The 27,575-nt window shown below is 39.6% G+C and overlaps 1 protein-coding gene across 1 annotated transcript in view; it reads right to left on the bottom strand.

Moving 5' to 3' along the window:
* The window catches only part of PNCK (pregnancy up-regulated nonubiquitous CaM kinase), a 65,679-nt gene that overhangs the window by 4,517 nt on the left and 33,587 nt on the right, over window positions 1-27,575 (bottom strand). The window contains exons 4-10 of the mRNA XM_063432729.1: window positions 14,575-14,649; window positions 14,034-14,172; window positions 12,540-12,663; window positions 11,607-11,682; window positions 8,779-8,891; window positions 5,486-5,564; window positions 2,020-2,107 (exon numbers count right to left, since the gene is read on the bottom strand). Coding sequence (XP_063288799.1) covers window positions 2,020-2,107; window positions 5,486-5,564; window positions 8,779-8,891; window positions 11,607-11,682; window positions 12,540-12,663; window positions 14,034-14,172; window positions 14,575-14,649 — 694 coding nt within the window. The remainder of the gene's footprint in view (window positions 1-2,019; window positions 2,108-5,485; window positions 5,565-8,778; window positions 8,892-11,606; window positions 11,683-12,539; window positions 12,664-14,033; window positions 14,173-14,574; window positions 14,650-27,575) is intronic.

Raw genomic sequence — 27,575 nt, 5'->3', positions numbered from 1 at the left:
TCATATATGTATCTAAAATAGGTCACTAGGTTTGCTTTCCAAGGGTGGCCACTCCAAATAGCCTTTGACTCCCAGCCCTCCAAAAAAACAAAATTGCATAGCTGGGGGCAAAGCTAGTTCCCATAGCTGTACCTTGTCTTTGTATATAAAAAGAGTCTAAAAACCGAAAATAGTTGTTGGTTAAAATGATGTTAATACCTTCTATGATAAAATTGATTTGTTTCTCTGGGATATTATTATCTGCTGCTAGTCGATTAAAAACTGCTTCACACCCTTTATCATGGGGAATAATCGTGTACAGAGACTGTACATCACAAGTAACTAAAATAAAATCTGGATACCATATAACATTTTATCAAAAGTGAAGTAGAAAATGTGAGTAGGACCATATAGACCTCTTACAAAATAGTACTTAGTACCTGTTGTGATATACTGCACCATTATTTGCTGTCTTTTTATTTTTTCATATGGATCTCACAAATTTTCCATTCCCATACCTTACTGAGGGATACTTCCCCTGACAAGATTGTGATTGACTTCTTATACAAGGTTTTCTTTGGACTTTTTGCTGTATGTATCAGGCATAGGCTCTTTTGTACTTACTTTTTGGACTCCTAAATATTATTATTCATTATGTATATTTCGAAACTCTTTTTGTTTTTTTAATCTTGTATGTATTTTCTCTTATGTAGTGTCTTGTATGTGTGCTTGTATATTTTATAATCAGGTTTTTTTTCACCTGTGGCGTCGCCTCCCCCTCCACCTTGTTTTACAGTTCAGAACATGTCTGCATACCATCAACCACTTATATGGCTTATGGTTCTACTGTTCTACAGAAGCACACTCCATCATGTAACACTACATAGCTCTGTGCCTGAACTAATTAGTTGTGTAAGAGCATTGGGCAAAATCTGACACAAAATCAGATGAGCCAGTATGTCACCTCACGCTCACATGAGGCCATTTTCCGACAATTTGCCTTATACAGACAGATTTCTCAAAACAAATATTGTAGTTTGAAGACACATTACTGGGAGTATTATTGCTGTGGAGCTCTGTTATACACTCAGACACACCAACAATATGAAGGTCCAAGAAAAGAAGGACATTAGGATAGGAAAGAGTGACAGAGGGATTTGAGCCCAAAATAGGGACTGTCCCTTCTAAATAGGGAAACTTGGGAGGTATGTTATACTGAAAAGGAGACTGTCAATTCTCTAGAAAATATAACATTGAATAAATCAATGAGAATCAACTATAGATTATGTTAGACATTTTTCATGTGACAATCAGTTTTAGTCTAAACGTATATTTAAAGATTTGTGAATTGACATCATAATCCAGTACAGGCTTGGCACAGCTAAGGCACGCATTGAATGGAGGTGAAAATAGACATATTATGTTTCCATCTCACAATGCCTCAATACACACTTCCTGAAAAAGAGCAAATTTTTGTAGCTTTCCTTATTACACATTTAGTTTAGAATGTCTTATCTCCTGCTCTCTCAAATGCTTGATAGGGTGTGCAACAGCCTCTCATATGTGATTAAAGTTAAATTAACAGAGATGGAGCTAAGAGCTTCTAAAGTAAACACACTGTGCTGTAAGATTTGATCGGAAATGGAACCATTTTTATCATGGATGCTGTGTAATTCATAGCTTGGAAAGGTGCCTAGGGCTGAATAAGCAAAGTGATTTAACTAAATGGCAGAGAATCAAGCCGTAACACTGCAGGGGCAAAATCTATACACTAAAACCACTTCATTAAGCAAAAATTGTTTCAGTGCTTAGAGTGTCGCTTCAATGTTTAATTACTTGTAAATAAATTATGGGTAAGATGATTATAGCATTTCTTCAGTGCAGTGTATGGGAAAATGTATATACACACACTAGTAGAGGTGACATTCATGGGGCTCCTGCATTGATCTGACACATTTACAAGACTTTAGAACTTTGCTGTCCTTTGATCACTTGATCTTATCGATCCCTTTCCGTGTATATTCCTCTGCTCCAGCTCACCTTCCACTGACTCCGAGCAAAATTTTTCTGAATCTGTTCACTGACTGATCCATGAATGTCTCTTTCCAGTGCCGTGTCTCCAGAAATCCTGCAGCAAATGAAAAGGTCCACATTTTTAACCAAAATGTTATAGATTATCATTTTCTGATACTTCTCGTACCCACAAATCTCCAAAGTAAAAGTTTCCAAGCCAGCATCTCTGACCTATCTACAATACCTTATATATAAATATTTATATATAAATATATATGAAAGAGAGAGCGATCATATGACTGATCATATGGTTATTCACTGATTTACAATTTTTTTGTGAATTAAGTCCAAATTATAAAATTGAAGCTAAAATAGCCCAGCTGTTAATAGAGCTGAGTTGGAGAATTTTTTCTATTAACCTATTTTAGCCCCGATTTTACATTACATGTAACTGACTGGAACTGACTCTCCATTCATTGTTAAACCATTTTCAAGCAGTTTAAAACTGAATAAGGTTCCATGGCTTACAGTAGCCCCACATCCAATGCGGGTGTGGGTAAGGCAGATATTACACACTTTGTTGTAGCCATAACAATTTACATCTGCAATCAGGGCCATCACTACTGCCAGGCAAAGTAGGCAACCGCCTAGGTTGCATTGGACAGGCGGGTGCAGTATCCTGGTGACCAGCAGGAGAGGAGCCCACTGCACAGTGCTCCCTTCCTGCCAGTACCTCCATGTAGTGTGCCTGAGGGTCTTCTGTATCCTCTAACCAGTCTAACTGGATGCTGCTCTCCCGGCCATGCTACATGAAGGTAAACATGTGGGGGGAAGAGAGAACAAAGAGACAGGGGGATGGACAGACAAAGAGACACAGAGAAGGGCAGGGTGGGGACAAAGAGTCAAATAGAGAGGATGGGGAGATGAAGTGTCACACAGAGGGGGTGAGGGAGGGAAAAAAGAGACACACAAAAGGTTTGGAGTAGCAAGAGACACGCAAATGAGCTGGAAGCAGAACGATACACACAAAGTTGGCCATTTCTGTTTTGGGGGGGGGGAGTTCAAGTAGCTGGTCTTTCCTAGGGCGCAATAAAGCCTAGCACCGGTGCTGCCTGCAATTGCACTGTGATAGGCTGAATGCAGTCAGCAGATACTCTCAGCCAATTACAGCTGCCCTTGCTGTTTATTAGCCCAAGTGGCACAGAGGGGAAGAAGTGCTAGGGACTCTTGATAGCACTAAAACATTAAAAATAGTAGCATGGCACCAGAGGACTCCAGACATTGCAAGACTAAGAATGAAAGTCGATAATAGTTTCTGATTTCATCGTTAGTGGTAGGAAAAGAGTTTGTGAATGATGATCTATGGCCACTTTCGTAAATGAGAAAACATAATTGCATAGTTATATAGGATGAAAAAGTTTCTACCAGGTTTAATCCGTCACACGTCTCTGTTTTTGCCGATGATTCAAAACTCAAACCAATAGGACTACCGGATGCAATTGTATTGTCATATATATCGCAATAGCTAGCGATCAACTGGGTGGAGCTAAACTTCACCACGCAAACCTATTGTTTTAAAACACAGCACTGGTTGTCCTACCAAAAAGTCGTCATGGACATAGATTCCCATGGTCGTGGAGAAAGATTTGAAAATATGTATCACTGAATGAAATTTGGTGGAAACACTAAACTACGAGTTGAGAGAAACATATTGCTTGTAATTTTGTTATTGGTAGTAAGTCGTTAAAGACTTTTTATACAATTAAGAGGAAGACTCGGACAACGTGCTGTCAATATGTTTCTATTTTATGAATTAGAAAGAAATTGGCATAAAATTATCATTTTGTTCATCAGTTTACTCGTGTAAAATTGGTATCCTTATGTGGGATTTGCATGTTTAAAAAGTATCACTACCAAATTAGGGAGCTGTTGTGTTTAGTCGATAGCTCCCTAATAGGTATTCTTAATTCCCACATAACGGTACCAGATTGGTGAACAATCCACTAAACAGCTCAACACCTTATGCGATATCTTTAGGTGGGATTGCCACATTTAAAGGGACACTGTAGGCACCCAGACCACTTCAGCCCATTGAAGTGGTTGGGTGCAAACCCCCATCACCCTTAACCCTAGAGTGGTAATTATTGCAGTTTTTATAAACTGCAATATTACCTGCTAGGGTTAATTCCACCTCTAGGGGCAGTCTACAAGACAGCCACTAAAGGATCTTCCGGCTTGAAGGCTACTTTAGTTCGCCTAGACAACACTGGACATCCTCACCCTATGCATTAAGACTTCCAGCGTCACCGGAATCCAATAGGAAAGTATTGAAGCATTGATTCAAAGCTTTCCTATGGGGATGTCTAATGTGGCAGCATTTGCAGAGCATGTGCATTACACCCCACTCGTTGAGGGACGGAGGAGGGGGCAGAGCTTCGGCCCAGTGCCGAGGGACATCGGCGCTGGGATAAGGTAAGTAAATAAAGGGTTTTTAAGCCTTTTTTTTACCGGGGTGGGGGGACGTGAGGGAGAGGGGGAAGCAGAGGGATCGCTAGTGCTAGGAATGCAGCTTTGTATTCCTGGCACTACAGTATCCCTTTAACCCCTTAAGGACCAAACTTCTGGAATAAAAGGGAATCATGACATGTCACACATGTCATGTGTCCTTAAGGGGTTAAAAGGACACTTTGGTCACCAAAACAACTCTAGCTTAATTAAGCAGGTTTGGTGTATAGATCATGCCCCTGACGTTTCATTGCTCAATTCTCTGCCATTTAGGAGTTAAAGCACTTTTACATGCAGCCCTATCCACAGCTCCCCTGCCTATGACTTACACATACTGCATGGAAACACAAAGTTGGTTTCACTAGAAAGAAATCAAAAATTAAACAGAATTTACCATAAAGGAAGTATAAACATTAGATGACTCTTTACAGGAAGTGTTTAGAAAGACTGTGTAAGTCAAATGCAGGGAGGTGTGACTAGGACTTCATATACAAAATGATTTAACTCTAAATAGCAGAGAATTGAGCAGTGAGACTGCACAGGCATGATCTATACATCAAAATTGCTTAATTAAGCTAAAGTTGTTTTGGTGACTATAGTGTCCCTTTAATTTATCTCATGACTCGCTATGTGTAACTTACCTGCTGGTTGATTTGAGCTATAAACAGAAAAGAGAACTAAGTAACATTCTACCGGGAATTGAAAGATGTGGTCAGGAATTGAAACCCATTATTGTTAACATGTCCTTACACAGCATGTACACTAAAAAGGGAATTTGGGGGCGGGGGGGGGGGGGGGAAGAAAGAAAATTACAAGCACAGAAGCTTTGCTCTAATTTATTTGGGTTTGAGCAGAAAGGCTTCGAATCAAGGCTAAATTTGGAACTTTCCTACAGTTTTTGCCTGTTCCGGTCATTCTGTAGTCCTGTGGTTTGTGTCTTCACTTCGCAAGTAAAGTAACAGATGCAATCTCTGCATGTTCCGCTTACCATGGATGCTGGAGGGCCTGTTCACATGTCAGTCTTTTATCTGGCTCTCTCTCCAACAAGTGTCGGATAAAGTCTTTGGCTGAGAAAACAAAGGTAAAAAAAAAAAAAAAATTACAGTAGCGCTAAGTAGCTTGCCGTAGAATCAAATTACCCGAGCACAGAACTGTAGCATTTTAAAGTAGTAACGGCTGAAAACAGTTACAAATCAGTCTGTTAGTTAAAGTAGTTCCTATTTTGAGGAACGCAGTTAGTTATGTAGTTTTCAGCACTGGTAAAATTACTTATTGTAGACACCTAGTGGCTTTATATTTTTAAAAGGGAATGATGGGCAATTTCCTTTTCATATAATTGTTCATATTATTTAAAGGGCCACTCTAGGCACTATAACAACTTCATTTTGAATGGTTTAACACTGAATGAGGGCCCTACAATCTGACCCTCACTGGAGAGATGACTTAGGTGGAGATTACACTGCATCGTATGGTTGCATAGGTTGATAGGCACATTTTGATGGTTGGCATCTGTATCTAGGTATAAAATGACTGAGGATCTCCTATAACCTATGCAATAAACTGATGGTGTTTAGAGTCTTCCTTTAAGACTTGATATGGCTAGTATACTGGAAATTATACAGTGAGGTAAAAAACTATTTGATCCCCGGCTGATTTTGAACGTTTGCCCACTGACATAGAAATGATTGGTCTATAATTTTAATGGTAGGTGTATTTTAACAGTGAGAGACTGAAAATGAAACAAAATCCAGAAAAACAAATGTCAAAAAAGTTGTAAATTGATTTGAATGTCAATGAGTGATATAAGTATCTGACAGCTTCGACTTTGTACTTGGTGGCAAAACCCTTGTTGGCAATCACAGAGGTCAGACGCTTGTCCGGCATAAAATGCTCATTTCGCTGTCTGAGGGGTATCATTGTGCTCCTCTTAGTGTTTCCCATCTATTGTTGGCTCAGTCAGCCCGGTTAGTCTCCGCTTGTGTAGGGAAAAGTGGCTTTATGTGCGGATTCTTGCAGGACCTCTTTCAGTTGTTGACCGCTCGGCTCTGCAGTCAGGCCCTGCCCCCAGATGGCCCACTTTTATACACAGACCCTTAGCATGGGGTCTCCAGCAAAAGTATAGGAAAACACGCCCAGGCATCTCTGTGTCTAGGAGATAATTTAGTGTATTTTACTTAAACTAATTATCTCTGAGGCACTAGATGTACAGAAAATAAAACATAAAATACCCCTAAACATACATAACATTAATAGGGACCCCCACAAGTATTATATGCCCAGATAGCTTGGTCTGAGCACCCAAAGTGTCCAAATAGTGCTCAGATCCCACGAATACAGCCGAATTGCCACCGGGTTAATGTTTTAACCGACTGCATACATGGTGTCTGCCCAAAATAGTTTCAGAAGAAAAGTGGGTCACTTTCGGGAGTCCCAAAATGAATAAAATAATGAACCGTTTCACTGGCTCATTGGTAGAAATTGTTCATCTAGTTTGAGCGTACCTTTTCACTGAATAGCGCTCTACTGGCTTGTTGGGAATAGAAGCAGGCAGGGGTACAAAGTTACCAGTGTTCATGAGTTAGAGTGTCCGGCTTGGAGTTCCAGACACTCGACGACCAAGTACCGCTGCCTGAGTTCGGCAGACAAGATGGCCCACATTTTCCAGCGCACGTGTTGTTCGGTTATACGAACGGTGGCTGCCCTGAGAGAGACCTTAACTTTGTGGTTGCTTTAAAGGTAATGAGCCAAGGGGTGGTGTGCATTCGGTAGATCCAACCACCGAATAAATATGAAATAACAGGGAAGAGGGAAATCACGCGTTTTCTAGGGTAGTTTGTCACACCCATGTACTAATCTTCTGACCCAATGAGAATGCCATCTCGTGTTTAACATCTTTATGTTATAGATATACCAATTTGGAAACAACAACCAATTTAAAGGGGCTTGACTCTACATTCTGATATTGTTATCCAATGAGAGCCCGAGAACACAGCACAACATGTCAAAGTGTCTTTTAGGACATCTCTGATGGCCCAATGCAAAATCAACTGGTTATGTCACAAATCGTGTTAGAGTAGAATTGAAGGGACCATACCCAAACAATTGGGTGTTTTTGCCTAAAATCCTGACATGAGTAGTTGCTAAGCCTCATAGCCACATTTGAAACCATCAGTAAGTGGAATGGCTACTGCAGAACTAACCAGGACAGACACATACACAAATATCATTGATCCTTACTACTCCAATAGCTTTGATTTTTTTCATAGCTACAAAAAGTGCCCGTATGGACCAGTCTACACTGTTCCTGTCCTACTAACAGTTGGATTCATGATTGGTTCCCATCAAGAAAACTTTAGTTCTTAGAAACTAGGATCTGGATTATATAAAAATTTCCCTCACTTGGATGACTCAGAGGTTTTAATCCATGTGAACATATAGGCATAGATGTCCTTTTAAAGCCTTGGAGGACATCCAAGTGGAATGCAATTGTCCCGCTTTCTACATATATAATTATATAGGCTTATATCTGCATACCAATGTCCTAAATTAAAACAGAGTGAAGTCACGGAGCATAAAACTCATCGTCAACTAACTGCTTGCAGGTCTCGGAATCTCGGAGCAGTCTAGGACATTCTTTCCCTGTCCGCTGTATGTACACCTAATATCAAACTCTGCACGGTTTAAAATCACAACTACAAGACTTTAAAAGATTTCTATCTCATAAAACACCGTCAATACAGACTTTAGGATCACACAGAAACCATATGATTTTTAACTGAGCAAACCCCACAGTGTGTGCTCCAGGAGCCATTGCAGTCTGTGCTACTGTCTCGACTAGCAGAATTTCTATAAGCAAATACTATAAAGTGGGCATCTGTGTTCCCCAGGGATCTCATTATTTCATAGATACTTCTTTATATTTTTTCGGAAGATCTTTTTTTTTTCTCTATCTCTCTCTCTCTCGTTCAAACTTCTTCCTTCATTAGATGAGATTTTCTTGGCAGTGACTTCCAATGGAAAGGTTATCCCCTAACAAACGCATAACGGTTCTAAAATCACTTGGCTCAAGAAAAACTGCCTTGAGAGAAAAGATTGCTATGACATCAGATAAAAGAAATACCCATTCTTTAGTTACAGGCTGCACGGATAATAGGGAGCAATCTTTTCATTTAGATCTTCTACAGACTGCGAGGGCAAAACGGCTTGGCAACAAACGTTGTTAGGGGAAAAGCTTATAGGCTTTGGGTTTTATAGTCTTATTTATATATATATAATATATACCTGATTCAGAAATGTCATCCCAGTATGGAGTGTCAAATTCGTATTCTGCTTTCAGGATCTGGTTAAAAAGCTCGGAATCATTCTCATCGTAGAATGGAGGGTAGCCACAGAGCCTACGTAGCATCACAGACAAATAGAAAGAACATTGCTATGTATCATTATTGCATAAATAGACTGTAATATCACAAATTAATCATTACTCAGTCTAAGGGAAAATTTTAAATATGTATGCGTTCTTAACTTGGCATGTCAATTCTTCTGAGTGATTCCCTAAAATTAATTAAATATTTTCAAGTAGTAAGGGACTTGCGATCAGAGTTCTCAAAAGCCAAAATGGAAAAGCTATGTGTGAAAAACGGATAAAACCAATAGCTTGTAAAACCACTTTTATCAGCAACAACGTGACGCAATTGTTTTATGTATGACTTTATCAATCATCATTTAAGAACTGGCTGGAAGTATAGAACACGTTTTAAGCCCTGATAAAGGCAAAACGTGTTTTGAGTTTGTTAAAGTAGAATGATCGATTGGGATTTGCAATAGTGAAGCCTAGTAGAGATGAGACAGTGGACAAGATGATTTGCAGAAAGCAAAGAGATGAATGGATGGATTTTTGGATATTAAATTGGAAAAAAAAATCAGATCAGAGTAGCAGATAGGAATGAAATGGATAGAGTACCGTATATACTCGAGTATAAGCCGAGTTTTTCAGCACATTTTTTGCTGCTTATACTCGAGTCATAGTCTGTATTATGCCAATTTACATTGCCATAATACAGACTGGGGGGAGAGGGGTGCTGGCAGAGCTGTACTTACCTTTCCTGCAGCTCCTGTCAGCTCTCTCCTCCTCCGCGCCGTCCGTTCAGCACCTCGGTCAGCTCCCAGTGTAAGTCTCGCGAGAGCCGCGGCTCTCGCGAGACTTACACTGGGAGCTGACAGAGGGAGCTGCACAGACCGCGCGGAGGAGGAGAGAGCTGACAGGAGCTGCAGGAAAGGTAAGTAACAGCTCTGCCAGCCCCCCTCTCCCCCCCACTGAACTGCCAATGACACTGGACCACCAGGGAAGGAGCCCCCCTCCCTGCTATGTATCAAGCAGGGAGGGGGGACGAAAAAAATATATAATAATAAAAAAAAAAATAATAATTAAATAATAATACAAAGAAAAAAATAATATAAAAAAAATAATAATTAATAATATATTAAAAGCCCACCACCACCAACACATACACAAACACACACTGCATCACACACACTCACACTTCATTTATATACACACACTGCACTCACACACACTGCACTCATACACCCACACTGCACTCATACACACACACTGCACTCATACACACACACTGCACTCATACACACTGCATTCATGCACACACTGCACTCCCACACACTGCATTCATACACACACTGCACTCACACACACTGCACTCACACACACTGCACTCATACACGCTGCACTCATACACACACTGCACTCATACACACACTGCACTCATACACACACTGCACTCATACACACACTGCACTCATACACACACTGCACTCATACACACTGCACTCATACACACTGCACTCATTATATACACACACTGGAAATAAATATTCAATTAATATATATGCACACACACTGCACTCATACACACACACTGCACTCGCACTGCACTCATACACGCACTGCACTCATACACGCACTGCACTCATACACACACTGCACTCATACGCACACACTGCATTCATTATATACACACACTGTAAATAAATATTCAATTAATATAATTTTTTTTAGGATCTAATTTTATTTAGAAATTTACCAGTAGCTGCTGCATTTCCCACCCTAGTCTTATACTCGAGTCAATACGTTTTCCCAGTTTTTTGGGGTAAAATTAGGGGCCTCGGCTTATATTCGGGTCGGCTTATACTCGAGTATATACGGTAAATGAATTGTCAAAATAAATTGTCAAAATGCAGTATAATATTATACAAGGTAAATTGATATCATCAAGCGGGGGGGGGGTCATTCTATCTGAATAGTACTCTTCATAATATCCCAGGTTGCATACTATCTTAGATCCAAAGCACAGAATCAGCTCAGTGCTTGAGTAATAAGAAAAAAGCTGATTGTGTGTAGCATGAAAAATATATTGTTGCATATTGTTAGAAATGTACATAATATATTACGCTATCTTTAAGAAATGAAGGAAAATGAGTTGTACGTGATCAGCTAGTCATTACAAACTCTAGTAAGAAAAACAAATGAAGGCTCTGGTTCTTTAGCAACAACCCCGCCAGATTGTACTTCGTATTTTGTACATTTATAGCGCTACAAAATATAGCTATTCCCACTGCACCTCCCTCATTCTTGGAATTAAAGTATTTCCCCATGTTATGTTTGGCTTAGAAATATAGAATGTTTGGGCAAGTTCCAAAACGGAGCTTCTATGGGTAGAGTAAGCTCCGAACAGCTGGGACCTCAAAAACTACTGTATGACACTGTAGCTACATAATATGTCATATTTAATGTAATGTAATAGTTCAGTGTTTGTCTACAGTGCAATACAACTTGTTAACATTGAAATAAATATATATTTTTATAATGCTGATCCCTTAAAATCCTCATCATATTCTGCTGCTGGTACTGCTTTTGTACAGGTCTCTAGACACGAACATTGAAAATGTGTGATACTTATTGTAAACACAATTAATTGCATCTTAAAGCCATTCATGTTTGTTTTGACCAATTAGACTTGCAAGTCTTGATGTAAGTTTTAATTCATGTCTGGTGGCTATCATTTTGAATGAATGAAGTAGGAGGTAATACTTACAAGATATAGGAGATAACGCCAATAGCCCAGACATCCACAGCTTTACCATATGGCTTTTGCTCCAGAAGTTCGGGGGCTACCAGAAACGAGAGAACGTTTGAAGTTCATTTTTGTGAAATCCCAATACTAAGCCAAAATTGCTGTTACGGTACTTTGTAAATCACACACCGGTTTGAATATACACATGGACTTTTAAAGAAATAGGTTCTCTCTAATTTGTATGTCCTTCAATGGGCCTGTCGTGGGCTTCTCAATGAGCCTTTTGTCCCATGCTACGTACTGGACCTACATTATTTAACATGTAATCTTTATTGAAATATTTTTCTCAAGATACAAAAAAAATTAAATAAACAAACATAACAATACAAACACATCATAGTTTACATAATTGGATTACAGTTCAAGTTGCGAAATTCAACGTTTTGTTCATAAAAAGAAAGAAATATTGGACCTACATTTATGCTTTTGCAGGTGGAGGTTATGAATGACTCTAAGTGATGTCTGCTATATAACTTTATTTTTATCTACCCAATATATCTCATGGAGTAAAAAATATTGAAAGGAATTATCAGCAATAAAGATGGACAATCTGAGTACAGTTTGCTATTTATACAACTAGATCTTCAGATCTGAACACGCCTTCCTACAGTCCCGATTTCGAGATCCTGTCCCGCCATCCCGATTTAGTTCCCTGGTGTCCCCAGGCAGCACAGTGCGAGCACATCATTAGACATGCACGCTCTGTAAACAGGCACTAGGACCACAAAGACAGCACTTCATCAGCACTCTCTGCAATGTCCTGTAGGCACCTATCAGAACCTCATACCACCCAATGTTGGGAGATATGTTCTGAGGGAGACTTGGCCTATGCCTGGCTGTATAATTCAGTGGTTTTCAAGTCTAAAACTCATGTAAAATTTCCAAAATTCTTACCCACATATCCTGGGGTTCCACATGCAGTGGCCATCATTCCTCCATCTTCAATTTTCGACAGGCCAAAGTCGCTGATCATAATTTTGGAATCTTCAAAAGGTGTAGCATAGAGTAGATTCTCTGGCTACCAGTAAGAAGGGAAAGGGTATATTGAGGAAAAATAAGGAGGAAATCAAATTAGTTGATCAAGTAGTTCTAAATTAAATGTTATCATGTGCGCGTAATACGATGTGTACACCCTTGCCTTCTTTTGGATCAACAGCAAAAAATAGACGTGAGAAAGGCTGAACTTGATGGACACATGTCTCTTTTCATCCTATGTAACTATGTAACTATAGAACACCTTACTGAGGGCAAAGAAGGAGATTTCAGGTGAGCACCATGGGGTTATGCAAGTTGGCTTAGTGAGTGAAAACGTAGTGGGACCAGAAGCATATATAAAATTGTAAATGGTACTGGTCCTGGGGTCAAACGCAATTATAGGGGGACTTAGGAATCCTAAGAGAGCCTGAGGTCGGCAAGTTCACAAGTGACAGGGACACTTTAAAACAAAACAAAAAACATTTTGAAAATGAATAATAATCATTTTAAAAATAACATTGTAATGACTCTCCAGTGTCCTCGGTTGGTGAAACTGACAAAAGCATTGATATGCAATATGCAAATGAGGAAATTGCAAACAAGTAGCCAGTTATATCTGTATATCTCTGTTTTTCCATAGGTTAGAAAGTTATGACTGTATCATATATTTGATGTTTTCACTATAATTGCTTGTTCTCCAATGATTCTGTAGATTTGTATTTTAAATGGTTTCACATGTCTCAGGGCAAGTCACCAAAGGCTAGTCCTTGTTCAAATTAAAGTAGTGTGTGCCAGTTCCATTGGGAACTGTGTGTCCTGTCTGTTTTTTTTCAGGTATTCCAGTAGCAGAGCTTTTGGACCTGTTTGCTGGCCACACTGGTCCCTAGTTCTGGGGGCGTGTTAACAAAGAGCTAAGCCTGTGAGCAAGTGCCTTTGTAAAGGCAGTATTTGGAGGCGGTGCAGGCAGAGGGTTCCATACCTGCCTGGGAGACGAAGGCATGGTCCGATGGGTCTATACCTGACTGAGAGACGAAGGCATGGTCAGATGGGTCTATACCTGACTGAGAGACAGAGGCATGAACAGAAGGATCAATACCTGCCTTGGAAGAATTGGTGGATCCACATACTTGGTGGCATTTTATCATAAATATGTACTTGGATTTTTATTAAAAAAAACTTTATTTGGTATAAAGCCTTATTTAAAGTACCATAAGCACTACAGCACTATAGTGGTCATGATTCTATGAACCTGTGGGTTCCATCTCTCAGTTTTCTGTCCACCAAAGCTGCAAATGCCTGGTTTCTGTCAAAGCTGTTAAAGCAAGTTGAAGTATGTGAGTGGTTTAAAGTGTTCTTTTAGTGGAATTTGAGATATTATCTATAAATATTTTTCAACAGTAAACCTTGCGATACCTTCAGGTCACGGTGAACAATGCCCATGTTATGTAGATACTGGACCGCATCCAAAACCTGGCGTATGAGTTGGCTGGCATCCTTCTCTGTGTAATATCCACGCTCGATGATGCGATCAAACAACTCTCCACCCGTAACCCTGTAAAATATAGAGACTTGCGTGTCAGGCAATAGTAAGTTTTAATAGTTGTACAGGCCCAGCCCATTTGCCATCTATGCCATCTATGTCATAATGCCATTTCATTTAAATGCATTGCAAAATTTCAACAACAAAAAAAGTGACTTGGCATGGAGAGTTTTCAAAGTTGGCTGTAAATTGAAATTTGCTTTGACTTCCTAGTAATTTAGATGTTAGTGAATAAGCCTGAGAGTGTATAGTAGTGGGTTATATTCTTGCTGCCTTGGAACACACACATATATATATATATATATATATAGGAATTGTATATATATATATAGAGGGACACATATATATATATATATATATATATATATATATATGTCATTAATCTCCTGTTATGTGACAATCTCAATTACTTACAGTTCCATTGCTAGGTACAGGTGTGTAGGACTCTCGTGGATGTCTTGCAGAGCAACTATATTTTTGTGATTGATTCTAGAAAACAGAAGAAAAGTATTTTTTTTAACAAACCATATATACATAAACACAAACACAAACACACACACACACCTATGTATATTTTTTTAATCTCTTTATAATTAAAGATCATAATTTTTTTTCATACAATTTTCTGTATATGTGGTATTCAATTATTATTATTTTTTAATGGGCATATTTCGTTGCCTATCTGTGAAAGCGAAACGCGTAATTATACAGCTGACAGTTTTTTAAAAAAAGATGGACGTTGCACTAAAGAATTTCTGCTTCCTTGGGAGATCAGGAGACGAAGAGTTGCTAGGAGTTCTGAAGTTGCCATAGAAACGACAGAAGTTCTGCTTTTGGGCATAAGTATAAAAAAATCTACAGAAGTGCCAAAAAGATTCATTTTTTCATCTGATAAGCTCTTGCAATTGTACATATCACAGTGGAAACATTTTATTTTTATTTTATTTTTACATTTTATCCACAGAGTTTTCTGTAGACATTGTCTCTACACGGATTTCCCGTTTAGTAACACGAGCCACAGTAATGGCTAATTTTAGACTACAGATATCTGTACACTACATTTCCCATGATGCTTAGCCAGCCATGAGTCAACTTATTTTTATTGAATAAAATCTCGAATACTGCTCTTAAATTTCTTATCTCTTCAATCTTCTTTTATTGAGTTCTTGTCATCATTTCACATTTCTCAATGGCTATTATAATATCCATCTCCCTTGTCTCTACCAAGTTATACATATTAAGGGACTTTCTTAAATGACTCATAATTCAGCCCTAGCCACAGGACAGTTCAGCTCATTGCTTGATATCTCAGCCCAGCAAATTAATATTACAGAGAAATAAATGTCTCATATGAGATGAAATTCAACCGGATAAAACTGAGGCCAGTAAATGGTGAGGTCTTCATATTTCCCTATTGTGCAAGATGAAAATCACATGAAGAATTTGATACATCAATCTATTAAATATGTATTCTCCTCTTGCCCAACTCATAAGATTGATGTTACATATAGATGTAATCTTTTATGTATCTTATATAGATATATGGAATCTTAACAATTTGTGGGCAGGGCCGGATTAACATGGGGACTGATGGAGCTGCAGCTCCAGGCCCATGCCCATGAAAAAGGCCCATTGAAAAAAAAATCTATTTTTGTAATTTTTTTTATTTACACACTACTCTTAGGGTTTCCATCTGGCTGATATTGTACTGGCACAGCCAGTATTTGAGGCTGCCTGACTAGTGCCGATATTGCAGTCATACTGGCAATACAAATACAGTATAAACAGAGATTACGATGCAATATTAGCACTGGCCAGTAGGGGTCACTGTGTGTGTGGAGAGAGGGAGAGAGGCAGGGATAGGAAGTTCCAGCATATCCTTCCCTGCCTATCTCTACTCACTGATCCGCAGGGGAGCAGTTACAGAGAGCCCAGACAGCAACTCAGGGAAGTGAGGGATGGGGGAAAGGCTGCAAGGAGACATGGAGGCACTGGGAGATATGGGGACACTGAGACATTATGACACAGAGACTTGGGGACACTGGGAGACATGTGGACACTGAGACAATAGGGACACAGTATCCCCATGTCTCTCAGTGTCCCCATGTCTCCCAGTGTCCCCATGTCTCTCAGCCAGTGTCTCAGTGTCCCTGGTGTCTCAGTGTCCCCATGTCCTCAAGTGTCCCCATGTCTCCCAATGTCCCAGGTGTCTCAGTGTCCTCATGTCTCCCAGTATCCCCAAGTACCTCAGTGTCCTCAGTGTCCCTAGTGTCTGTGACCCCATGTCTCCCAGTGTCCCCATGCATCCCAGTGCCCTAAGTGTCTCGATGTCCCCATGTCTCCCAGCCAGTGTCCCTAGTGTCTGGGTCCCTGGTGTCTCAGTGCTCTCATGTTTTCAAGTGTCCCCTATTTTCCCAGTGTCCCCTAGTCTCCCAGTGTCCCCATGGGTCCCAGCCAGTATCTCTAGTATTCCAGTGTCCCTTAGTGTCTCAGTGTCCCCATATCTCCCAGTGTCCCCAATTGTCTCAGTCTCCCCATGTCTTCCCAGTGCCCCAAGTTTCTCAATGTCCCCATTTCTCTCAGTGTCCCCGTCTCCCAATGTCCACTGTCTCAGTGTCCCCATGCCTCACAGTGTCCCCATGTCTCTCAGTGTTCCTAGTGTCCTAGTGACACGGGGACCCTGGGAGACATGGGGACACATACACTAGGGAACACTGGAAGATATGTGGACATAGACACTAGGGGACACTTGGAGACATAGGAATACTGGGGGACACAGGGAGACATGGAGATACAAGAGGACACTGGGAGATATGGGGCTTTGAGACACTGTGCTACATAGGGTCACTGGGAGACCTGGGGACACAACACTAGGGGACACTAGGACATGGGTACACTGGGAGACTACGGGATACTGGGAGACATGGGGCCACTGTGAAACCTGGGGTAATCGACAAATGGCGTCATTGAGTCATGAGGGCACTGGGAGGCTAGGGGACATTGAGCGACATGGGGACACTGGGAGGCATGGGGACACTGATACATAGGGACACTGAGACAGTGGGAGACTTAAGACACTGAGGGACAGGGAGACACTGGGAGCAATCGATCTATACAGCAAAATTAAACTGTAAGTAGTTTTTTTTTGTGCTTTTACAGCATTTTCTCTTATGTCAGTCCTTGTGATTTACATCATGTGACTTCACCCATACATATGCAAATTAATAAGGCCGGTATGTTTTTCCAAGAAAAGTGGCAACTCTAACTACTTTACACATACTCCTGCTTAAATATGGAAACTTAAGAGGGATGTATGAGAACAAAACTTGTGTGGACTGGCTGAAATGAAATTAGTTAAGGTAATGCTGACTTTGGTCTCTCTAACACTGTGGCATGTTCCCTTTCTTCTACACTCACTACATACAACTTTTCTCTGTCCCAGACTATATACCAGGAGCTTCTGCCTGCTAGTAAGAAGATAAGGAGACAAGTGGACCAGCGAGTGCTAGGGGACCGTCCTTAGAAAGCGTTGAGCGAGCGCATCATTGGACGCATTTATGCCAAGCTCAGGGTGCTGTCTGCATAGTATGCCCTTAGTTGGCCAGCTTGCATGATTGGCAGGCAGCCTGGTCTTGCATTCACGCCTGGCTGGCCTTTTAAATTCTTTGGGCGGACATGCCCCCTTTTTGGGCATGTTCACCCCGTTTGGCAGGTCTGGTCACGTGATTTGCGTCAGTGGCACACCCTTTTACCATGCCCATTGACTTCCTGCTTCACTGGACACTGCTGTTAGTGGTTATGGATTTACTTGGCAGATGAAAACATAAATTAGAGGGAGATTAGCATAGGGTGTGTGTTTTCTTATGGCTGCCATTTTCTTTCCCTCCAGTACCATCTCCATCAGATACATGACATCTGGGAGTGTTTTAGTGTTTTTGGTCAATAAGATTCTGTAATTAGGCCCATCATAATTGTCAGCACCAGGCCCACTGGGCTCTTAATCTGGCCCTGCTTGTGGGTGACCTAATGGGTGACGATACAGACCAAAGACCCCTCTCAATTTACTCTCTCAAAGTAAAGAATGAAGACATTAGATATGCACACCTCCAAACATTTTAACCCCTTAACGCCGTTACGGCGTGCTATGCCGTCACGGGTTAAGTGGGCTTTAAAGCCGTTATGACGGCATAGCACGCTGTAACGGCTTGCAGCCCCAGGAGGTAAGATGTACTTACCTCCGCCGCGATCCGCTTCGGGAGGACTGCCTCACAGCCCAGGCAGCCCTCCCACGGCAAATCAGGCCCCCGGGGGCCATGTGATCGCTCTCAAAGAGCGATCACATGGCCCCCTATAGCTGGCTGTGGATCTGCCAGCAGGGGGACTGTTTGAAATATCAGACAGTCCCCCTGTTGGTGGGAAGTATAAAAAATAAATAAAATACAAGTGTAAAAATAAATTAAATATATTTTTACATATATATAATATGTATATATATTATATATATAATATATATACATATTATATATATATGTAACGTCATACAAAGTGTATTTTAATATTAATATAAGTATATATATTAATATTAAAATACACTTAGAATGACGTTACATATATATATATATTATATATATAATAGATGTACATATATATATTATATATAAATACGTATAATTAAAATAATAAATAAATAAAATAATAAAATAAATAAATAAAATATTGAAACAAAATTTAATATAAATTATATATGCATATGTAATTTCATTCTAACTGTATTTTGTTATTAATATATATATATCGGTAACAAAATACACTTAGAATGACATTCTATATATATCTATATATATATAAAATACAAATAACCGCAAATATATATATATAGATAAATACATATAATTACATAAAAGATTACATTAGTATACACGTAGAATTTAAATACCTATAAATGCATATATATTAAAATTCTACATGTATATTTAAATAATCTTTTAACGTAATTATGTGATTTGATTAATTAAAATTTGATTGACATGCCTGGCAACACAGGGAGAAAGTGCAGCAAATTTAATTCGCAAGCACTATATTTGACCCTGTAACTCTCCAAGACACCATAAAACCTGTACATAGGGGGTACTGTTTTACTCGGGAGACTTCACTGAACTCAAATATTCGTGTTTCAAACTGGTAAATTGTATGACAACGATGATATTTTAAGTAAAAGTGACGTTTTTTGCATTTTTTACAAGCGAACGGCACTTTTATGGTCTATATTATTGTTGTAATATGTTTTACTGTTTTAAAACACTAATATTTGTGTTTAGTGAAGTCTCCAGAGAATAACAGTACCCCCCATGTACAGGTTTTATGGTGTTTTGGAAAGTTAGAGAGTCACATATAAGGCTTGCATTTCATTTTTTTCACATTGAAATTTGCCAGATTGGTTATGTTGCCTTTGAGAGCGTATGGTAGCCCAGGAATGAGAATTACCCCCATGATGGCATACCATTTGCAAAAGTAGACAACCCGAGGTATTGCAAGTGGGGTATGTCCAGTCTTTCTTAGTAGCCACTTAGTCACAAACACTGGCCAAATATTCGTTTTTTGCTTTTTTCACACAAAAACAAATATGAACGCTAACTTTGGCCAGTGTTTGTGACTAAGTGGCTACTAAAAAAGACTAAACATACCCCACTTTCAATACCTTGGCTTGTCTACTTTTTCAAATGGTATGCCATTATGGGGGTAATTCTCATTCCTGGGCTACCACACCGTCTCAAAGGTAACATTACCAATCTGGCAAATTTCAATTTGAAAATGGAACGTTCTATATTTGACCCTGTAACTTTCCAAAACAACATAAAACCTGTTAATGGGGGGTACTGTTGTACTCGTGAGACATCGCTGATTACAAATATGTGCATTTTTTTTGCAGTATTATGACATTCACAGTTAAAATGTCAGACGGAAATGCAAATTTAAAAAAAAATCTTATTTTCTCACATTTTTTTTACTTTTATTCATAATAAATGATGTTCCATATATGAATAGTTAATGATAAATTAAAGCCCTGTTTCTCCTGAACAATATGATATATAATAAGTGTGGGTGCACTTAATGTGACAGCGTTGAATTACGGTTGAACAGACATATAGCGCAAATTCCAGTTTTTGTTTACGTTTTGTTTTGATCAGAACGTGCACTATTGACTCCTTCCTGAAGGGGTTAAACGGACAAAAAGGAACACCTTAATTTTAGATGTATGAGTTGGGGTGTGGACAGGGGCAGCTGTTCTGAGACATTTTAGATAACTTACTAATAACAATTTATGCAACTAACATGTAATTTGGAACAAGTACAATGAGAGCATGTGGACAGCGCGTTATTGCGCACCTCCATAATCCTCCTCCTGCTGCCCCCTACGTCACTGAATGGGCTCCCTGCCTCCTTCTCTGCCCGGCATCGCGGGCGGCAACCGGGCCACATGTTGGAACCCATGGTCTAGATGGTCCTTACTAAGATAAGATCTTCCTTCACTTCCCACACCACTAGGTAGAAAAACTGGGGGCTAATCGAATAAAGTCATTCTGGCTGATGATGTCATTTGCTTTTGTTTGTTTTATTGTTTTGTCAAAAGGCAACCATTGTATGTCTCCCATGGTCATTAGTGACAGAACACAGACAGTGTTCAAAAAATATCTTCTCCACTGTTGGTCGGTGCTCTAAAATAATACACAGAAAAATACATATTTTGGGCAGATTTAGCAAGGCAAAAACAAATGTTATTTTGGGTCAAAGAGCTAAATAAAGGGGAGTCACCATGGTAACCAACAGAATGTCTCTCAACATTTAGCACTTTGCACCCAAAATAGCACACGCTTTGCTGTGATAAATTCACCTATTATTTTTTTTTAGCAATTTTTATATATGTTTTAGTGGATCAACCAACTGTGAGGAAGGCTGCACATGTATATAAGGCAGTTTAGAACAGGTTTGTCTTAAAGGAACACCTTAACATTTTAAAAACACAGTCTAGCCCCCATGTCCTTCTTAATATAGTAACAATCTTACATTTTGCAGTCTGCAGCTGCCCCTTATCTGCCTGCTTGGCTGACATCATCAGAAGTCTTGATCTGAGCTAATTACAATGCTCTCCCATAGGATTGGCTAAGATTGTCATGGATACAGATCAAGGTCAGAGCCAACACAAGTCAAACACAGCCTTGGTCAATCAGCATATTTGTATGTGGAACGTTCAGTGAATGGCAGTCACACTGTGCAGCACTGCCCCAGTAAGCACCTCTAGCAGCCATCTGAGGAGTGGCTAGTGGAGGTATCCCTAGGCTGTAATGTAAACACTTTCTTTTCTCTAAAAATTACAGTGTTTACTGCAAAAAGCCTGCAGGGACTGAATCTACTCACCAGAGCAAATACAATCAGCTGTAATTGTTCTGGTGACTATAGTGTCCCTGTGGGTAAAGATTGAAGCTTTTCTTAATTGCTAGGACCAGCTGCATCCATAGAAAAAAAAAACTGCCATTTTAATGCATATTAGTGTATTTTATCTGGTCTGAAAGAGTTTATCATGCTTTTTTCAGTTAGATCCCCCGACTGGTCAGTCCAGGACACAAAAAACAGACAACATCTTATAAAAAAAAGGGGCACAGTAACACAGCCAACTATACATACATACAAGAGTACATACAAATGAAAGATATATAATGGTGGAAAAGCCCAGCAGATTTTAAGAATCGTCTGCTCCCAACATACATAGAGAAACATAAAGTTATACATTGTTTAATAAATGCAACATATAAAAAAAAGTTAAACACATACATTTAATTATTAACTTATTAACACTATTTAATACATACACTTTGATTTTACATAATTAGGAGACTGACTGCGCGTTACAGGACACTTGGCAGGAGGTGTTTAGGGGCGACGGTATCAATTGGTTTCTAATTTTTACAATATCATTTCAAATGTATCAAGTGTTTTCGTGTCTCGCTTAAAAAGTATGCAATTGTTGGTCTAGCGAAAGGAGACTTTCTTGCACACAGAGAATTTTGCCGATCAAAACCTCCAGATGGCTTTTGACACCTGCGCCTGTCCTCTGACGGACATGCTGTTTGTAAATAGGTTACCCACAGGAAGAGAGATCATGAACACAACTGTTATTTTGTAATCCCACAAATCTGTCTGAGCTGGCTTTATGAAGAAAACAACCTTCTAATAAACTCTAGGCATTATATCCGTGAGGAATATAAATTATATATGTTTAACTCAGCCAGTTTCCCCTGTGATCTCATAGTTGTGGAAGAGAAATAAATTCCCCGCTGTGTATTATTGCTTGGCTATATTATTAATCTGTCACAGAGGCCAACAGAATAGAAAATCATAATTTTATTCCCAGTATGTAATATTAGCGATTCACTTAAATCCTTGTGGTACTACAGTTCTCTGCTACACGTTTCAAATTAGTATAAAGCTCTACTTTACTAAACACACACAAAGAAAGGGAAAATTTCAACATAATGAGATTGGATGTTTGCAGGAAATTCATGATAGTCCCTAAAAATTGGTAAATTGATTGCTAAATTATTCTTTTAGTTACAACAATAAAAATAAGGGGTATTTTATATAAAACTGGATAAAAAAAAAGATACATTGACATTAAATTAAGTGAATTAAAAAATGAAAAAACTAAAAAGCAAACGGACATTGGTTTTAGAAGCTAACAGACAAGCGGCACTTGTTGCCTGGAGATGGTGCAATAAAAAGGATGTAATGGAGTTATAGACACAGGAAGCATACCTCCCAACATTTCAAATTAAATAGAAGGAACATTTAATTTTAGAGGTGTGTGAGTGGGGCTGTGGCCAGGGACGAGGCTGTTCTGCGAAATTTGAGGGGACTTATTAATAACAATTTATGGAATGAACCACTTAAGGACAGAGGCAATTCTGACCAAAATCAAATCAAAACAAAACCTAGAATTTTGTTTGCAGCCAATCTTGCAATCCCCTCGATCGGATCTGGCAAGGTAAGTATAATTCGGAGAAGGGCCGCCTTCACTGGCCATCGAAAACATGACATGTCATTATGCCTCAATTATGGTTAAAGCACATTCCGTTCAGGAAATAGTGACACATTCTAACCGTACGAATGGATTAGGGACCAAGCTTTATTTGCCAGTTCTTCACTTATAGGGAATTCGAGTGCCAGGAAAACAAAGTTGTTTTCCTAGCACTATAGCTCTCTATAGTGCCCCGTTACCTAGTGACCCCACCCGTGGTGCAGAATGGGTTAAAAACGACTAACCTGCAACATTTGGAACAAATTTGAGTTTTAACCCCTTAATGACACAACTTCTGGAATAAAAGGGAATCATGACGGAATATATCCGTTGTCTGTCCTTAAGGGGTTAAAAAAATTCCATACCAGTATTATTTTTGTTTGTTTGTTTGTTTGTTTTTTTTAGTAGAATGGCAGATTTTTTTTTACATTTCATTCTTTTATAAAGTCTCACCCTCCTTGACATTGCTCAGTGACTGGCCTCTTTCCTTCTCTTAACGCGTAATTTATATTTTCTTGCGTCTGACTTCTTTCTTTAAATTACATGACCTTGTTTACTTTCATATCTGAGATTCGGAAAACTTCTGTACTGGAATTGCATTGTGCACCACACTGACTCGACCCGCAATGTGAATTGCATGAAATGTTGACCCATGCCTGCTTGTGGTCATTAAAACCTCAGGGCTCAACCTTGGAGGAGAGATTGATTACTCACAGCAATTCACTTTTCTATCGATCAAATTCACCTACAGGGTTTTTCATCAGAGATTCAGACATACCTCATGTTGCTTGAGAAAGGACTTGGAGACAGTAAATTGTGTTTTGTGGTGTAATAAATTATACCAGATCTGCAGTCTGTAGAAGTCAGGTTTTAAAATTTATACTTAAAGCGGCACTGTCACTTCCCCCTGTACCCGCAACGAAAAAATGAGTATTTCAGACCTTAGTGTGTTGACTCCTAGTGTTGGCGTTGGCTCCTGGCATTGAAGCACCAGGAGCTGAACAGGAGCAGATCGAGGAAGATGGCGGCGCCCGCAAGGGACAAGTTCAGGTAAGTAAATCTCACCTTTACCTGCCCCCCCAGTGACAATGCCACTTTAAAAGCCACCCATTCATCTTCGAAAAGAAGTCAACTTTTAAACCACTGGAGGCGCTTCCTGACCGGTATCTGACGCTGGACGTCCTCACGCTCTGCATGAGGACATCCAGCATCAGATTTTTCCCCATAGGAAAGCACTGATTCAGTGTTTTCCTATTGGGAGGTCTAATACGTGCTAAGCGTTTGCTGTGCATGCGCATTAGCACCCGCTCATCATGGGACATCAGAGGTGGCAGAACTGCGACCCAGCGCCAAGGGACATCGGCGCTGGGATAAGGTAAGTAAATAAAGGGTTTTTAACATTTTATTTACCGCGGTGGGGAGGGGCGGTGAGGGAGGGGGCAGGCAGTGGAAGTATAATGCCAGGAATACAGCTTTGTATTCCTGGCCCTTATAGTATCCCTTTAAATGTGAAATTCACTTGGAGTTGTCACTTTAGTGAATGACCCTATAAGTTTGTACATTTTTATAAATTTGTAAATGTTAAAGAAAAAAGAAAGTGAAGTTCTTTGCAGCAAATATTTAAGCACTTTTTCTGTAAGGTATGTTCGTGTGTCCAGATCTGCGATTTTAATCTTCAACAACCCACACCTGTGGAACATCCACTGATTTGTTTGCCGAGGGTTTACATGCTGGTGGAACTCTGAAGTTACCATGGTGACTGATGCATCTTGAGCCAGCTAAGCTAGATTTGATTATGTTGTGTGATTTTTATCCGATGATAATATGTGTCAGATAATTGAAGCCAGCTGCTTTACTTGGTAAAATTGAAGCATCTATTGTGCAAAGGTCAATCTACTTCACATGCAATTCAGTTACCACAGTAGGGGGCATGTAGAAAACTTTAGCTGTGCTATCTTAGCACAATTGTGCCCATACATATGTTTAATGTGATTATCAGAGGGGAAAAATCAACAAAATTAAAAAGTTAATTCTCTCAACATTTGAGCTTAACCACACAAGCAATTATTTTTCCCTTAAAGGGACACTATAATCACCCGAACCAATACAGCTTTATGTAGTTGTTCTGGTGTCAATAGCCTGTCCCTGCAGGCTTTTCTATGTAAATGTTGCCCTTTCAGAGAAAAGGCAGTGTTTACATTGCTTCCTAGTAACACCTCTAGTGACAGTTACTCAGACGACCACTAGAGGTGCTTCCTGTCTCAGTGGTGCACAGTGTGCAGCACTGGCATTCAGTGTCTCCACTCTGAATGGAGACACTGAATGTTGCCCATAGGGTTGCATTGAGTCAATGCATCTCTATGAGGAGATGCTGATTGGCGCAGTACATAATTTTACCGTCCATGCGCTACAGCCTCCCAATGCTTCCCTATAGGGAAGCCTTGGATTGGCTGAGACTATCAAGCGTGATGATCTCAGCCATGGGGGTGGGGCCAGCCGTGTCGAGTCTGGAACGGCACTGGAGAAATGGTGAGTAAAATAACCTTTTCATTCCACAGTGAAGGTGGTCGACAATCAAAATAGCCACTCCAACACTATAGTGTCAGGGATACAGGTTTGCATATGGGAGTTAGCGATAAACAAAGATATTCTCCCAATATTAAAAAATAACAATCTATTCTTTCAAATACATGGTGTGTTCACTGAATATTAACATATGAGAATATGAATCTTGTATGTGTTATAGCACTTCCATTACTATTTAAGAGCACCAGGACTTTGAGACTCATTTTGTCACCAAGCAACGGTGGTCACAGGACCACATATAAACAACCCATCTACAATAAAAGATCTGAAACAAAAATAACATTATCAAGCCAAACCTCAGATTTGTTATTCACACAACTCCCTCCATTTATTCCAACTAAAAGTCAAACCTCTTTCCCCCGGCCCTTATTTGACTTGCAGATTGCATGCACTTTGTTGTGCTTTAAACCATAGCTCGTTCACATGCGCAAAAGGGTGTTTCTGAAATCCACCATTTATAGTCTGGCAGGTTTTTTTTTTACTAAAAGGGGAACATTTAAAGGGAATTCAACGCGAATTTCAAAATGAAGGTCAAAATAGCCGATATGGAAAAATTCTCCAAGTCAGCTACGCTTCCAGTTCGTCTACTTTTGACTTATATACACTGTGAATTCTCAATAACCCTGTGCGAGTCAGAGCCCAACAGCAATTCAAGTGAGAGCGTTTCCTACCCCGATTCTTTGCCTTCTATCATATACCGTAATTACCACAAATAAAAGCACATTTATCTCAGTAGTAGCAAAGTTAATCCATGTGTGCTGTAAAATATTAAGATGAATACGTAACTTGTTTTTTATATTTCTGCATGAGAATGGCCTGATCAATATTTCAGTATGGGGAAAATCTGTAAACGTATGTTACGGCCAGAGGTCTTTAATATAGGTTGAGAAGATTCTATATTTTATTTCGGTACTTCCTGTGAAAGGAAAGCTAAAATGGAAAAATTAAATGGCGCTGTGTGCAATTTAATATTTACTCGCTGCCAGTTTATGTAAACACTGAGATTTAGCTAGGGAATTCGATAATCCTGGAGCCTGGGTCTCTAGAATACTCCTTGACATTTTAAAATCTATTCCTATAATAACCTAATTAAAAACAAGACATCAATATGGTATTTGCACAAAGTAGTGTACATACATTACCGCAATTCAGACAAACATTAAGGTGGAGCTCTGTGATATTACTGGCACTTTTATTGCGGCGGAGCTCTGTGAACCACTCGTATATGCAGTATATTTCTGCGAATTTTATTGCTTTGGAGCTCTGTGGTGTACTCATAGACACAGTATATTTTTACGAGTTTTAGTGCGGTGGAGCTCTGTGACACACTCATATATTCAGCACATTACTGACCGTTTGAATGCTGTGGAGCTCTGTGATGCACTCATAGACTGTATATTTATGTGAGTTTTATTGCTTTGGAGCTCTGTGACACAGTTCTAGATACAGCACATTCCTGACAGTTGTATTGCTGTGGAGCTCTGTAAGGCACTGATGGATACAGTACATCACCATTGTTATGGAGCTCTGTAAAGCACTCGCAGATACAGTACATTGCTGTGAGTTTTATTGCTGTGGAGCTCTGTAATAGTATATATTGTATGACTCACATTTTCCACAGCACTTAACCAAATATTCAAAACAGCAACAAAATGACAAACAAAGGTCCGGATAAAATCCGATTTTAATCTACAAATGCACTGATCCTAGAAAACAAATAACCTCCCCAGCTGGAAATAGGGACAGAGCAATACGT

Source organism: Pelobates fuscus, chromosome 9 (genome assembly GCF_036172605.1).
Source record: "Pelobates fuscus isolate aPelFus1 chromosome 9, aPelFus1.pri, whole genome shotgun sequence".
Classification (NCBI taxonomy): domain Eukaryota; kingdom Metazoa; phylum Chordata; class Amphibia; order Anura; family Pelobatidae; genus Pelobates; species Pelobates fuscus.
This window is presented reverse-complemented; position numbering and strand designations above follow the sequence as displayed.